Below are 15,981 nucleotides of genomic sequence, written 5' to 3'. Positions count from 1 at the left end.
GAACAAGAGAAGGAAATAGAGGAAAGAACGAGAGGAGAGATAAAGAGAACAAGAGAAAAAGGAGAGGAATAGAGGAGATGAGAGAGAGGGAGAGAGAAGAAAAGAGAGAAGGAGAAGAAGGAACAAGAGGAAAAGAGAGAACAAGAGAAGGAGAGGAAAAGAGGAAAGAACGAGAGCAGAGAAAAAGAGGAGAGGGAAAAAGAGGAGAGAGAGGAAAAGGAGAGAAGGAGAGGAAAAGTGAGGAGAGGAAAAGAGGAAAGAACGATTCACTCCTTGGTCTCGTCGGCGTCCCTGCAAGACAGGAAGTGGGAGGTTCGAGACAGGAAGTGGGCGGGGGGGGGGCTCTCCTTTGACTGGTTTCGAACCCGGGTTGAGTGAGGAAGGGTCGAAGGATCTGGGCGGGGTTGGGTCTGGAAACCAGGCCCTAGAGGGAAAGAGAGAAGGAGAAGAAAGAACGAGAGGAGAGGAGAGAAGGAGAAGAGAGAAGGAGAAGAAAGAAGAAGAGGAAAAAGAGAGGAGAGGAGAGGAGGAGAGGAAAAGAGAGAACGAGAAGAAAGAAGAAGAGGAAAAGAGAGAAGATGAGAGAAGGAAAGGAAAAGAGAGGAGAGGAAAAGAGAGAAGGAGAAGAAAGAAGAAGAGGAAAAGAGAGGAGAGGAGAGGAGGAGAGGGAAAGAGAGAAAGAGAAGAAAGAAGAAGAGGAAAAGAGAGGAGAGAAGAGGAGGAGAGGAAAAGAGATAACGAGAAGAAAGAAGAAGAGGAAAAGAGAGAAGATGAGAGAAGGAAAGGAAAAGAGAGGAGAGGAAAAGAGAGAAGGAGAAGAAAGAAGAAGAGGAAAAGAGAGGAGAGAAGAGGAGAGGAAAAGAGAGAACGAGAAGAAAGAAGAAGAGGAAAAGAGAGAAGATGAGAGAAGGAAAGGAAAAGAGAGGAGAGGAAAAGAGAGAAGGAGAAGAAAGAACGAGAGGAAAAGAGAGGAGAGGAGAGGAAAAGAGAGAATGAGAAGAAAGAAGAAGAGGAAAAGAGAGAAGATGAGAGAAGGAAAGGAAAAGAGAGGAGAGGAAAAGAGAGAAGGAGAAGAAAGAAGAAGAGGAAAAGAGAGGAGTGGAGAGGAGAGAGAGGAAAAGAGAGAACGAGAAGAAGAGGAAAAGGGAGAAGATGAGAGAAGGAAAGGAAAAGAGAGGAGAGGAAAAGAGAGAAGGAGAAGAAAGAAGAAGAGGAAAAGAGAGGAGAGGAGGAGAGGAAAAGAGAGAATGAGAAGAAAGAAGAAGAGGAAAAGAGAGAAGATGAGAGAAGGAAAGGAAAAGAGAGGAGAGGAAAAGAGAGAAGGAGAAGAAAGAACGAGAGGAAAAGAGAGGAGTGGAGAGGAGAGAGAGGAAAAGAGAGAACGAGAAGAAGAGGAAAAGGGAGAAGATGAGAGAAGGAAAGGAAAAGAGAGGAGAGGAAGAGAGAGAAGGAGAAGAAAGAGCAAGAGGAAAAGAGAGGAGAGAAGAGGAGGGAGAGGAAAAGAGAGAACGAGAAGAAGAGGAAAAGGGAGAGGATGAGAGAAGGAAAGGAAAAGAGAGGAGAGGAAGAGAGAGAAGGAGAAGAAAGAGCAAGAGGAAAAGAGAGGAGAGAAGAGGAGGAGAGGAAAAGAGAGAACGAGAAGAAAGAAGAGGAACAGAGAGAAGAAGAGAGAAGGAAAGGAAGAAGAGGAGAGAAGGAAAGGAAAAGAGAGGAGAGGAAAAGAGAGGAGAGGAGAAAAGAAGAGAACGATAAGAAAGAACCAGAGGAAAAGAGAGAACAAGAGAAGGAAATAGAGGAAAGAACGAGAGGAGAGATAAAGAGAACAAGAGAAAAAGGAGAGGAATAGAGGAGATGAGAGAGAGGGAGAGAGAAGAAAAGAGAGAAGGAGAAGAAGGAACAAGAGGAAAAGAGAGAACAAGAGAAGGAGAGGAAAAGAGGAAAGAACGAGAGCAGAGAAAAAGAGGAGAGGGAAAAAGAGGAGAGAGAGGAAAAGGAGAGAAGGAGAGGAAAAGTGAGGAGAGGAAAAGAGGAAAGAACGATCCACTCCTTGGTCTCGTCGGCGTCCCTGCAAGACAGGAAGTGGGAGGTTCGAGACAGGAAGTGGTCGGGGGGGGCGGGCTCTCCTTTGACTGGTTTCGAACCCGGGTTGAGTGAGGAAGGGTCGAAGGATCTGGGCGGGGTTGGGTCTGGAAACCAGGCCCTAGAGGGAAAGAGAGAAGGAGAAGAAAGAACGAGAGGAGAGGAGAGAAGGAGAAGAGAGAAGGAGAAGAAAGAAGAAGAGGAAAAAGAGAGGAGAGGAGAGGAGGAGAGGAAAAGAGAGAACGAGAAGAAAGAAGAAGAGGAAAAGAGAGAAGATGAGAGAAGGAAAGGAAAAGAGAGGAGAGGAAAAGAGAGAAGGAGAAGAAAGAAGAAGAGGAAAAGAGAGGAGAGGAGAGGAGGAGAGGGAAAGAGAGAAAGAGAAGAAAGAAGAAGAGGAAAAGAGAGGAGAGAAGAGGAGGAGAGGAAAAGAGATAACGAGAAGAAAGAAGAAGAGGAAAAGAGAGAAGATGAGAGAAGGAAAGGAAAAGAGAGGAGAGGAAAAGAGAGAAGGAGAAGAAAGAAAAAGAGGAAAAGAGAGGAGAGGAGAGGAGGAGAGGGAAAGAGAGAAAGAGAAGAAAGAAGAAGAGGAAAAGAGAGGAGAGAAGAGGAGGAGAGGAAAAGAGAGAACGAGAAGAAAGAAGAAGAGGAAAAGAGAGAAGATGAGAGAAGGAAAGGAAAAGAGAGGAGAGGAAAAGAGAGAAGGAGAAGAAAGAAGAAGAGGAAAAGAGAGGAGTGGAGAGGAGGAGAGGGAAAGAGAGAAAGAGAAGAAAGAAGAAGAGGAAAAGAGAGGAGAGAAGAGGAGGAGAGGAAAAGAGAGAACGAGAAGAAAGAATAAGAGGAAAAGAGAGAAGATGAGAGAAGGAAAGGAAAAGAGAGGAGAGGAAAAGAGAGAAGGAGAAGAAAGAACGAGAGGAAAAGAGAGGAGAGGAGAGGAGAGGAAAAGAGAGAATGAGAAGAAAGAAGAAGAGGAAAAGAGAGGAGAGGAAAAGAGAGAATGAGAAGAAAGAAGAAGAGGAAAAGAGAGAAGATGAGAGAAGGAAAGGAAAAGAGAGGAGAGGAAAAGAGAGAAGGAGAAGAAAGAAGAAGAGGAAAAGAGAGGAGTGGAGAGGAGAGAGAGGAAAAGAGAGAACGAGAAGAAGAGGAAAAGGGAGAAGATGAGAGAAGGAAAGGAAAAGAGAGGAGAGGAAAAGAGAGAAGGAGAAGAAAGAAGAAGAGGAAAAGAGAGGAGAGGAGGAGAGGAAAAGAGAGAACGAGAAGAAAGAAGAAGAGGAAAAGAGAGAAGATGAGAGAAGGAAAGGAAAAGAGAGGAGAGGAAAAGAGAGAAGGAGAAGAAAGAACGAGAGGAAAAGAGAGGAGTGGAGAGGAGGAGAGAGAGGAAAAGAGAGAACGAGAAGAAGAGGAAAAGGGAGAAGATGAGAGAAGGAAAGGAAAAGAGAGGAGAGGAAAAGAGAGAAGGAGAAGAAAGAACGAGAGGAAAAGAGAGGAGTGGAGAGGAGGGAGAGGAAAAGAGAGAACGAGAAGAAGAGGAAAAGGGAGAGGATGAGAGAAGGAAAGGAAAAGAGAGGAGAGGAAGAGAGAGAAGGAGAAGAAAGAGCAAGAGGAAAAGAGAGGAGAGAAGAGGAGGAGAGGAAAAGAGAGAACGAGAAGAAAGAAGAGGAACAGAGAGAAGAAGAGAGAAGGAAAGGAAGAAGAGGAGAGAAGGAAAGGAAAAGAGAGGAGAGGAAAAGAGAGGAGAGGAGGAGAGGAAAAGAGAGAAGGAGAAGAAAGAAGAAGAGGAAAAGAGAGGAGTGGAGAGGAGAGAGAGGAAAAGAGAGAACGAGAAGAAGAGGAAAAGGGAGAAGATGAGAGAAGGAAAGGAAAAGAGAGGAGAGGAAAAGAGAGAAGGAGAAGAAAGAACGAGAGGAAAAGAGAGGAGTGGAGAGGAGAGAGAGGAAAAGAGAGAACGAGAAGAAGAGGAAAAGGGAGAAGATGAGAGAAGGAAAGGAAAAGAGAGGAGAGGAAAAGAGAGAAGGAGAAGAAAGAAGAAGAAGAGGAAAAGAGAGGAGTGGAGAGGAGGGAGAGGAAAAAGAGAGAACGAGAAGAAGAGGAAAAGGGAGAGGATGAGAGAAGGAAAGGAAAAGAGAGGAGAGGAAGAGAGAGAAGGAGAAGAAAGAGCAAGAGGAAAAGAGAGGAGAGAAGAGGAGGAGAGGAAAAGAGAGAACGAGAAGAAAGAAGAGGAACAGAGAGAAGAAGAGAGAAGGAAAGGAAGAAGAGGAGAGAAGGAAAGGAAAAGAGAGGAGAGGAAAAGAGAGGAGAGGAGAAAAGAAGAGAACGATAAGAAAGAACCAGAGGAAAAGAGAGAACAAGAGAAGGAAATAGAGGAAAGAACGAGAGGAGAGATAAAGAGAACAAGAGAAAAAGGAGAGGAATAGAGGAGATGAGAGAGAGGGAGAGAGAAGAAAAGAGAGAAGGAGAAGAAGGAACAAGAGGAAAAGAGAGAACAAGAGAAGGAGAGGAAAAGAGGAAAGAACGAGAGCAGAGAAAAAGAGGAGAGGGGAAAAAGAGGAGAGAGAGGAAAAGGAGAGAAGGAGAGGAAAAGTGAGGAGAGGAAAAGAGGAAAGAACGATTCACTCCTTGGTCTCGTCGGCGTCCCTGCAAGACAGGAAGTGGGAGGTTCGAGACAGGAAGTGGGCGGGGGGGCTCTCCTTTGACTGGTTTCGAACCCGGGTTGAGTGAGGAAGGGTCGAAGGATCTGGGCGGGGTTGCGTCTGGAAACCAGGCCCTAGAGGGAAAGAGAGAAGGAGAAGAAAGAACGAGAGGAGAGGAGAGAAGGAAAAGAGAGAAGGAGAAGAAAGAAGAAGAGGAAAAAGAGAGGAGAGGAGAGGAGGAGAGGGAAAGAGAGAACGAGAAGAAAGAAGAAGAGGAAAAGAGAGAAGATGAGAGAAGGAAAGGAAAAGAGAGGAGAGGAAAAGAGAGAAGGAGAAGAAAGAAGAAGAGGAAAAGAGAGGAGAGGAGAGGAGGAGAGGGAAAGAGAGAAAGAGAAGAAAGAAGAAGAGGAAAAGAGAGGAGAGGAGAGGAGGAGAGGAAAAGAGAGAACGAGAAGAAAGAAGAAGAGGAAAAGAGAGAAGATGAGAGAAGGAAAGGAAAAGAGAGGAGAGGAAAAGAGAGAAGGAGAAGAAAGAAGAAGAGGAAAAGAGAGGAGAGGAGAGGAGGAGAGGGAAAGAGAGAAAGAGAAGAAAGAAGAAGAGGAAAAGAGAGGAGAGAAGAGGAGGAGAGGAAAAGAGAGAACGAGAAGAAAGAAGAAGAGGAAAAGAGAGAAGATGAGAGAAGGAAAGGAAAAGAGAGGAGAGGAAAAGAGAGAAGGAGAAGAAAGAAGAAGAGGAAAAGAGAGGAGAGGAGAGGAGGAGAGGGAAAGAGAGAAAGAGAAGAAAGAAGAAGAGGAAAAGAGAGGAGGAGAGGAAAAGAGAGAACAAGAAGAAAGAATAAGAGGAAAAGAGAGAAGATGAGAGAAGGAAAGGAAAAGAGAGGAGAGGAAAAGAGAGAAGGAGAAGAAAGAACGAGAGGAAAAGAGAGGAGAGGAGAGGAGAGGAAAAGAGAGAATGAGAAGAAAGAAGAAGAGGAAAAGAGAGAAGATGAGAGAAGGAAAGGAAAAGAGAGGAGAGGAAAAGAGAGAAGGAGAAGAAAGAAGAAGAGGAAAAGAGAGGAGTGGAGAGGAGAGAGAGGAAAAGAGAGAACGAGAAGAAGAGGAAAAGGGAGAAGATGAGAGAAGGAAAGGAAAAGAGAGGAGAGGAAAAGAGAGAAGGAGAAGAAAGAACGAGAGGAAAAGAGAGGAGTGGAGAGGGAGAGAGAGGAAAAGAGAGAACGAGAAGAAGAGGAAAAGGGAGAAGATGAGAGAAGGAAAGGAAAAGAGAGGAGAGGAAAAGAGAGAAGGAGAAGAAAGAAGAAGAGGAAAAGAGAGGAGAGGAGAGGAGGAGAGGGAAAGAGAGAAAGAGAAGAAAGAAGAAGAGGAAAAGAGAGAAGATGAGAGAAGGAAAGGAAAAGAGAGGAGAGGAAAAGAGAGAAGGAGAAGAAAGAAGAAGAGGAAAAGAGAGGAGTGGAGAGGAGAGAGAGGAAAAGAGAGAACGAGAAGAAGAGGAAAAGGGAGAAGATGAGAGAAGGAAAGGAAAAGAGAGGAGAGGAAAAGAGAGAAGGAGAAGAAAGAAGAAGAGGGAAAGAGAGGAGAGGAGGAGAGGAAAAGAGAGAACGAGAAGAAAGAAGAAGAGGAAAAGAGAGAAGATGAGAGAAGGAAAGGAAAAGAGAGGAGAGGAAAAGAGAGAAGGAGAAGAAAGAAGAAGAGGAAAAGAGAGGAGAGGAGGAGAGGAAAAGAGAGAACGAGAAGAAAGAATAAGAGGAAAAGAGAGAAGATGAGAGAAGGAAAGGAAAAGAGAGGAGAGGAAAAGAGAGAAGGAGAAGAAAGAAGAAGAGGAAAAGAGAGGAGAGGAGGAGAGGAAAAGAGAGAACGAGAAGAAAGAAGAAGAGGAAAAGAGAGAAGATGAGAGAAGGAAAGGAAAAGAGAGGAGAGGAAAAGAGAGAAGGAGAAGAAAGAAGAAGAGGAAAAGAGAGGAGAGGAGGAGAGGAAAAGAGAGAACGAGAAGAAAGAAGAGGAACAGAGAGAAGAAGAGAGAAGGAAAGGAAGAAGAGGAGAGAAGGAAAGGAAAAGAGAGGAGAGGAAAAGAGAGGAGAGGAGAAAAGAAGAGAACGATAAGAAAGAACCAGAGGAAAAGAGAGAACAAGAGAAGGAAATAGAGGAAAGAACGAGAGGAGAGATAAAGAGAACAAGAGAAAAAGGAGAGGAATAGAGGAGATGAGAGAGAGGGAGAGAGAAGAAAAGAGAGAAGGAGAAGAAGGAACAAGAGGAAAAGAGAGAACAAGAGAAGAGAGGAAAAGAGGAAAGAACGAGAGCAGAGAAAAAGAGGAGAGGGAAAAAGAGGAGAGAGAGGAAAAGGAGAGAAGGAGAGGAAAAGTGAGGAGAGGAAAAGAGGAAAGAACGATTCACTCCTTGGTCTCGTCGGTGTCCCTGCAAGACAGGAAGTGGGAGGTTCGAGACAGGAAGTGGGCGGGGGGGGGCTCTCCTTTGACTGGTTTCGAACCCGGGTTGAGTGAGGAAGGGTCGAAGGATCTGGGCGGGGTTGGGTCTGGAAACCAGGCCTGGTGAAGGAGAGGGAAAGAGAGAACGAGAAGAAAGAACGAGAGGAGAGGAGAGAAGGAAAGGAAAAGAGAGAGAAGAGGAAAAGAGAGAAGAAGGCGGAGAGAAGGAGAGGAAAAGGAAAAGGAAAAGAGAAGAGAGAAGAAAGAACATGGGGGAAAGAGAACAAGAGAAGGAGAGGAGAGGAAAAGAGAACGAGAAGAAAGAAGAGGAAAGGAGAGAAGGAGAGGAGAGGAAAAGAGAGAACGAGAAGAAAGAAGAGGAGAGGAGAGGGAAAGAGAGAACGAGAAGAAAGAAGAGGAAAGAAGAGAAGGAGAGGAGAGGGAAAGAGAGAACGAGAAGAAAGAACGAGAGGAGAGGAGAGAAGGAAAGGAAAAGAGAGAGAAGAGGAAAAGAGAGAAGGCGGAGAGAAGGAGAGGAAAAGGAAAAGAGAAGAGAAAAAAGAACATGGGGGAAAGAGAACAAGAGAAGGAGAGGAGAGGAAAAGAGAACGAGAAGAAATAAGAGGAAAGAAGAGAAGGAGAGGAGAGGGAAAGAGAGAAAGAAAGAACGAGAGGAGAGGAGAGGAGAGAAGGAAAGGAAAAGAGAGAAGAGGAAAAGAGAGAAGAAGGCGGAGAGAAGGAGAGGAAAAGGAAAAGAGAAGAGAGAAGAGAGAAGAAAGAACATGGGGGAAAGAGAACAAGAGAAGGAGAGGAAAAGAGAACGAGAAGAAAGAAGAAGAGGAAAGGAGAGAAGGAGAGGAGAGGGAAAGAGAGAACGAGAAGAAAGAAGAGGAAAGAAGAGAAGGAGAGGAGAGGGAAAGAGAGAACGAGAAGAAAGAAGAGGAGAGGAGAGGGAAAGAGAGAACGAGAAGAAAGAAGAGGAAAGAAGAGAAGGAGAGGAGAGGGAAAGAGAGAACGAGAAGAAAGAACGAGAGGAGAGGAGAGAAGGAAAGGAAAAGAGAGAGAAGAGGAAAAGAGAGAAGGCGGAGAGAAGGAGAGGAAAAGGAAAAGAGAAGAGAAAAAAGAACATGGGGGAAAGAGAACAAGAGAAGGAGAGGAGAGGAAAAGAGAACGAGAAGAAATAAGAGGAAAGAAGAGAAGGAGAGGAGAGGGAAAGAGAGAACGAGAAGAAAGAAGAGGAGAGGAGAGGGAAAGAGAGAACGAGAAGAAAGAAGAGGAAAGAAGAGAAGGAGAGGAGAGGGAAAGAGAGAACGAGAAGAAAGAACGAGAGGAGAGGAGAGAAGGAAAGGAAAAGAGAGAGAAGAGGAAAAGAGAGAAGGCGGAGAGAAGGAGAGGAAAAGGAAAAGAGAAGAGAAAAAAGAACATGGGGGAAAGAGAACAAGAGAAGGAGAGGAGAGGAAAAGAGAACGAGAAGAAATAAGAGGAAAGAAGAGAAGGAGAGGAGAGGAAAAGAGAGAACGAGAAGAAAGAAGAGGAGAGGAGAGGGAAAGAGAGAACGAGAAGAAAGAAGAGGAAAGAAGAGAAGGAGAGGAGAGGGAAAGAGAGAACGAGAAGAAAGAACGAGAGGAGAGGAGAGAAGGAAAGGAAAAGAGAGAGAAGAGGAAAAGAGAGAAGGCGGAGAGAAGGAGAGGAAAAGGAAAAGAGAAGAGAAAAAAGAACATGGGGGAAAGAGAACAAGAGAAGGAGAGGAGAGGAAAAGAGAACGAGAAGAAATAAGAGGAAAGAAGAGAAGGAGAGGAGAGGGAAAGAGAGAAAGAAAGAACGAGAGGAGAGGAGAGGAGAGAAGGAAAGGAAAAGAGAGAAGAGGAAAAGAGAGAAGAAGGCGGAGAGAAGGAGAGGAAAAGGAAAAGAGAAGAGAGAAGAGAGAAGAAAGAACATGGGGGAAAGAGAACAAGAGAAGGAGAGGAGAGGAAAAGAGAACGAGAAGAAATAAGAGGAAAGAAGAGAAGGAGAGGAGAGGGAAAGAGAGAACGAGAAGAAAGAAGAGGAAAGAAGAGAAGGAGAGGAGAGGGAAAGAGAGAACGAGAAGAAAGAACGAGAGGAGAGGAGAGGAGAGAAGGAAAGGAAAAGAGAGAGAAGAGGAAAAGAGAGAAGGCGGAGAGAAGGAGAGGAAAAGGAAAAGAGAAGAGAAAAAAGAACATGGGGGAAAGAGAACAAGAGAAGGAGAGGAGAGGAAAAGAGAACGAAAAGAAATAAGAGGAAAGAAGAGAAGGAGAGGAGAGGGAAAGAGAGAACGAGAAGAAAGAAGAGGAGAGGAGAGGGAAAGAGAGAACGAGAAGAAAGAAGAGGAGAGGAGAGGGAAAGAGAGAACGAGAAGAAAGAAGAGGAAAGAAGAGAAGGAGAGGAGAGGGAAAGAGAGAACGAGAAGAAAGAACGAGAGGAGAGGAGAGAAGGAAAGGAAAAGAGAGAGAAGAGGAAAAGAGAGAAGGCGGAGAGAAGGAGAGGAAAAGGAAAAGAGAAGAGAAAAAAGAACATGGGGGAAAGAGAACAAGAGAAGGAGAGGAGAGGAAAAGAGAACGAGAAGAAATAAGAGGAAAGAAGAGAAGGAGAGGAGAGGGAAAGAGAGAACGAGAAGAAAGAACGAGAGGAGAGGAGAGAAGGAAAGGAAAAGAGAGAGAAGAGGAAAAGAGAGAAGGCGGAGAGAAGGAGAGGAAAAGGAAAAGAGAAGAGAAAAAAGAACATGGGGGAAAGAGAACAAGAGAAGGAGAGGAGAGGAAAAGAGAACGAGAAGAAATAAGAGGAAAGAAGAGAAGGAGAGGAGAGGGAAAGAGAGAAAGAAAGAACGAGAGGAGAGGAGAGGAGAGAAGGAAAGGAAAAGAGAGAAGAGGAAAAGAGAGAAGAAGGCGGAGAGAAGGAGAGGAAAAGGAAAAGAGAAGAGAGAAGAGAGAAGAAAGAACATGGGGGAAAGAGAACAAGAGAAGGAGAGGAAAAGAGAACGAGAAGAAAGAAGAAGAGGAAAGGAGAGAAGGAGAGGAGAGGGAAAGAGAGAACGAGAAGAAAGAAGAGGAAATAAGAGAAGGAGAGGAGAGGGAAAGAGAGAACGAGAAGAAAGAAGAGGAAAGAAGAGAAGGAGAGGAGAGGAAAAGAGAGAACGAGAAGAAAGAAGAGGAGAGGAGAGGGAAAGAGAGAACGAGAAGAAAGAAGAGGAAAGAAGAGAAGGAGAGGAGAGGGAAAGAGAGAACGAGAAGAAAGAACGAGAGGAGAGGAGAGAAGGAAAGGAAAAGAGAGAGAAGAGGAAAAGAGAGAAGGCGGAGAGAAGGAGAGGAAAAGGAAAAGAGAAGAGAAAAAAGAACATGGGGGAAAGAGAACAAGAGAAGGAGAGGAGAGGAAAAGAGAACGAGAAGAAATAAGAGGAAAGAAGAGAAGGAGAGGAGAGGGAAAGAGAGAACGAGAAGAAAGAAGAGGAGAGGAGAGGGAAAGAGAGAACGAGAAGAAAGGAGAGGAAAGAAGAGAAGGAGAGGAGAGGGAAAGAGAGAACGAGACGAAAGAAGAGGAAAGAAGAGAAGGAGAGGAGAGGGAAAGAGAGAACGAGAAGAAAGAAGAGGAAAGAAGAGAAGGAGAGGAGAGGAAAAGAGAGAACGAGAAGAAAGAAGAGGAAAGAAGAGAAGGAGAGGAGAGGAAAAGAGAGAACGAGAAGAAAGAAGAGGAAAGAAGAGAAGGAGAGGAGAGGAAAAGAGAGAATGAGAAGAAAGAAGAGGACACAAGAGAAGGAGAGGAGAGGAAAAGAGTGAACGAGAAGAAGAAGAGGAACAGAGAGAACAAGGAGGAGAGGAGAAGAGAGGTGAAGAGGAACAGAGCGAAGAAGAGAAGAGAAGGAAAAGAGAAGAAGAGAAGGAAAAGAGAGAAGAAAGAACAGGGGGAAAAGAGAGAACGAGGAGGAGAGGAGAGGAAAACAGGAGAGGAAAAGAGAAGAGGAACAGAGTGAAGAAGAGAAGAAAAGGAAAAGAGAGAAGGAAAAGATGGAAGGTTCCGGAAGCAGGTGATGAACCCTCGAACCCGCCACCTCTCACCTGTGGAATCGCTGGACCTCGTGAGCGCTGCCCAATAGCTGGCTCCGCTCTTCGGCCAATCGCTGGAGGGATCGCCAGCGCTCGTTCAGTTCCTGGGAGACCAATTAATAATAATAATTAATAATAATAATAATAATAATAATAATAATAATAATAATATGTATTTGAATATTGATTCAAGTTGAAGGAATACAGCTTAAAAACAAGATTAAAATAGGACTTTGCAGGAGGAGAAAGGAAAATAATAATAATAATAATAATAATAATAATAATAATAATAATAATAATAAGTATTTGAATAATAATTCAAGTTGAATGAATACAACTTAAAAACAAGATTAAAATAGGAAAAGGCAGCCTCTTCGCAGGAGGAGAAAGGAAAATATTATTATTATTATTATTATTATTGTTATTGTTATTGTTATTATTAATAATATGTATTTGAATCTTGATTCGAGTTGAATGAATACAACTTAAAAAGAAGATTAAAATAGGACTTCGCAGGAGGGGAAAGGAAAATAATAATAATAATGATATTAATAATAATAATAATAATAATAATAATAATAATAATATGTATTTGAATATTGATTCAAGTTGAAGGAATACAGCTTAAAAACAAGATTAAAATAGGACTTTGCAGGAGGAGAAAGGAAAATAATAATAATAATAATAATAATAATAATAATAATAATAATAATAAGTATTTGAATAATAATTCAAGTTGAATGAATACAACTTAAAAACAAGATTAAAATAGGAAAAGGCAGCCTCTTCGCAGGAGGAGAAAGGAAAATATTATTATTATTATTATTATTATTATTATTATTATTATTATTATTATTATTGTTATTGTTATTATTAATAATATGTATTTGAATCTTGATTCGAGTTGAATGAATACAACTTAAAAAGAAGATTAAAATAGGACTTCGCAGGAGGGGAAAGGAAAATAATAATAATAATGATAATAATAATAATAATAATAATAATAATAATAATAATAATAATAATAATATGTATTTGAATAATAATTCAAGTTGAATGAATACAACTTAAAAAGAAGATTAAAATAGGACTTTGCAGGAAGAGAAAGGATAATAATAATAATAATAATAATAATAATAATAATAATAATAAGTATTTGAATATTGATTCAGGTTGAATGAATACAACTTAAAAAACAAGATTAAAATAGGACTTCGCAGGAAGAGAAAGGATAATAATAATAGTAATAATAATAATAATAATATTTATAGAAGGAGAGGGAAAGAGGAGAAAAGGAGAGAACAAATTTTACCTTGATGGAGTTGAAGGTCGCCACCGTGTGGAGCATAAGTTTGGCGGACTGGAGGCAAAAAAAGGAGCGTTAATAGTAATAATAATAATAATAATAATAATAATAATAATAATAATAATAATAATAATACTTTATTATTTCCCACCCATCTGGCTGGGTTTCAATAATAATAATAATAATAATAATAATAATAATAATAATAATAATAATAATAATGTATTATGTCCCGCCCATCTGGCTGGGTTTCAATAATACTAATACTAATACTACTACTACTAATAATACCATATTATTTCCCACCCATCTGGCTGGGTTTCAATAATAATAATAATAATAATAATAATAATAATAATAATAATAATAATAATAATAATAATATTTCCCACCCATCCGGATGGATAATAATAATAATAATAATAATAATAATAATAATAATAATAATAATAATATTTCCCACCCATCTGGCTGGGTAATAATAATAATAATAATAATAATAATAATAATAATAATAATATTTCCCACCCATCTGGCTGGGTAATAATAATAATAATAATAATAATAATAATAATAATAATAATAATAATATTTCCCACCCATCTGGCTGGGTAATAATAATAATAATAATAATAATAATAATAATAATAATAATATTTCCCACCCATCTGGCTGGATAATAATAATAATAATAATAATAATAATAATAATAATAATAATAATAATATTTCCCACCCATCTGGATGGGTAATAATAATATTATTAATAATAATAATACTATTTATACCCCGCTTGCTAGGCTTCCAAAAATCAAAATCCTTCTGGGTTGTTTTTTTGGAGACATTTATTTGCTTCCAAGGAGAAAAATGACAAATTACCTTCCAAGGAGACGCCGTTTTCGAATCGGTTTCATCCTGCTAATAATAAGAATAAGAAGAATAATTTATCATAACTATTAGTGGCTTAATAATCCGGCTGAACTCAACTAATAATTAGTGCGGCTTTTAAAATATGTGGTTTTATGGGATTGGGATTGAAAGACGTGTTTTTATGGGATCGAAAAATGTGGTTTTATGGGGTCGAAAAATGTGGTTTTATGGGGTCGAAAAATGTGGTTTTATGGGATCGAAAAATGTGGTTTTATGGGATCGAAAAATGTGGTTTTATGGGGTCGAAAAAGGTGGTTTTATGGGGTCAAAAAGGTGGTTTTATGGGGTCGAAAAATGTGGTTTTATGGGGTCGAAAAAGGTGGTTTTATGGGGTCAAAAAAGGTGGTTTTATGGGGTCAAAAAAGGTGGTTTTATGGGATCGGGATTGAAAGACGTGGTTTTATGGGATCGAAAAAGGTGGTTTTATGGGGTCGAAAAAGGTGGTTTTATGGGATCAGGATTGAAAGACGTGGTTTTATGGGATCGAAAAAGGTGGTTTTATGGGATCGGGATCGAAAGATGTGGTTTTTGGGGTCGAAAAAGGTGGTTTTATGGGATTGGGATTGAAAGACGTGGTTTTATGGGATCGAAAAAGGTGGTTTTATGGGGTCGAAAAAGGTGGTTTTATGGGGTCAAAAAAGGTGGTTTTATGGGATTGGGATTGAAAGACGTGGTTTTATGGGATCGAAAAAGGTGGTTTTATGGGGTCGAAAAAGGTGGTTTTATGGGATCAGGACTGAAAGACGTGGTTTTATGGGATCAAAAAAGGTGGTTTTATGGGGTCGGAAAAGGTGGTTTTATGGGATCCGAAAAGGTGGTTTTATGGGGTCGAAAAAGGTGGTTTTATGGGATCGGAAAAGGTGGTTTTATGGGATTGGGATCGAAAAACGTGGTTTTATGGGGTCAAAAAAGGTGGTTTTATGGGATCGAAAAAGGTGGTTTTATGGGGTGGGAAAAGGTGGTTTTATGGGGTCGAAAGATGTGGTTTTATGGGATTGAAAAATGTGGTTTTATGGGATTGAAAGACGTGTTTTTATGGGATCGAAAAATGTGGTTTTATGGGATTGAAAAATGTGGTTTTTTGGGGTCGAAAAATGTGGTTTTATGGGATCGAAAAATGTGGTTTTATGGGGTCGAAAAAAGGTGGTTTTATGGGGTCGAAAAAGGTGGTTTTATGGGATAGAAAAATGTTGTTTTATGGGGTCGAAAAATGTGATTTTATGGGGTCGAAAAAGGTGGTTTTATGGGGTCGAAAAGGTGGTTTTATGGGGTCGAAAAATGTGGTTTTATGGGGTCGAAAAAGGTGGTTTTATGGGGTCGAAAAATGTGGTTTTATGGGATCGAAAAATGTGGTTTTATGGGATCGAAAAACGTGGTTTTATGGGGTCGGAAAATTTGGTTTTATGGGTCGAAAAACGTGGTTTTATGGGATTGGGATTGAAAAATGTGGTTTTATGGGGTCGAAAAAGGTGGTTTTATGGGGTCGAAAAATGTGGTTTTATGGGGATGAAAAAGGTGGTTTTATGGGGTCGAAAAAGGTGGTTTTATGGGATTGGGATCAAAAAACGTGGTTTTATGGGGTCAAAAAAGGTGGTTTTATGGGGTCGAAAAAGGTGGTTTTATGGGGTCAAAAAAGGTGGTTTTATGGGGTCAAAAAACGTGGTTTTATGGGATCAAAAAATGTGGTTTTATGGGGTTGAAAAAGGTGGTTTTATGGGGTTAAAAAAGGTGGTTTTATGGGGTCGAAAAAGGTGGTTTTATGGGATCGAAAAACGTGGTTTTATGGGGTCGGAAAAGGTAGTTTTATGGGATTGGGATCAAAAGACGTGGTTTTATGGGGTCGAAAAATGTGGTTTTATGGGATCGAAAAATGTGGTTTTATGGGGTCGAAAAATGTGGTTTTTTGGGGTCGAAAAATGTGGTTTTATGGGGTCGGAAAAGGTGGTTTTATGGGGTCGAAAAATGTGGTTTTTTGGGGTCGAAAAATGTGGTTTTTTGGGGTCGAAAAATGTGGTTTTATGGGATTGAAAAATGTGGTTTTATGGGGTCGAAAAAGGTGGTTTTATGGGGTCAAAAAAGGTGGTTTTATGGGGTCAAAAAAGGTGGTTTTATGGGATCGGGATTGAAAGACGTGGTTTTATGGGATCGAAAAAGGTGGTTTTATGGGGTCGAAAAAGGTGGTTTTATGGGATCAGGATTGAAAGACGTGGTTTTATGGGATCGAAAAAGGTGGTTTTATGGGGTCAAAAATGTGGTTTTATGGGGTCGAAAAATGTGGTTTTATGGGATCGAAAAATGTGGTTTTATGGGGTCGAAAAATGTGGTTTTTTGGGGTCGAAAAATGTGGTTTTATGGGGTCGAAAAATGTGGTTTTTTGGGATCGAAAAATGTGGTTTTATGGGGTCGAAAAATGTGGTTTTATGGGATCGAAAAATGTGGTTTTATGGGGTCGAAAAATGTGGTTTTATGGGATTGAAAAATGTGGTTTTTTGGGGTCGAAAAATGTGGTTTTATGGGGTCGAAAAAGGTGGTTTTATGGGGTCAAAAAGGTGGTTTTATGGGG

At 41.0% G+C, this 15,981-nt stretch overlaps 1 protein-coding gene across 1 annotated transcript in view; it reads right to left on the bottom strand.

Annotated features, from left to right (window-relative positions):
• Positions 1–266: 266 nt before the first annotated feature.
• LOC114590225 (spectrin alpha chain, non-erythrocytic 1-like) overlaps positions 267–15,981 on the bottom strand; it is a 109,294-nt gene continuing 93,579 nt past the window's right edge. The window contains exons 25-29 of the mRNA XM_077922994.1: positions 13,368–13,403; positions 12,496–12,543; positions 11,196–11,287; positions 1,464–2,065; positions 267–424 (exon numbers count right to left, since the gene is read on the bottom strand). Coding sequence (XP_077779120.1) covers positions 267–424; positions 1,464–2,065; positions 11,196–11,287; positions 12,496–12,543; positions 13,368–13,403 — 936 coding nt within the window. The remainder of the gene's footprint in view (positions 425–1,463; positions 2,066–11,195; positions 11,288–12,495; positions 12,544–13,367; positions 13,404–15,981) is intronic.

This window comes from Podarcis muralis, chromosome W (assembly GCF_964188315.1).
Source record: "Podarcis muralis chromosome W, rPodMur119.hap1.1, whole genome shotgun sequence".
NCBI lineage: Eukaryota > Metazoa > Chordata > Lepidosauria > Squamata > Lacertidae > Podarcis > Podarcis muralis.
Note: the sequence above shows the minus strand (reverse complement) of the source record. Positions and strands in the feature narration are given on the sequence as shown.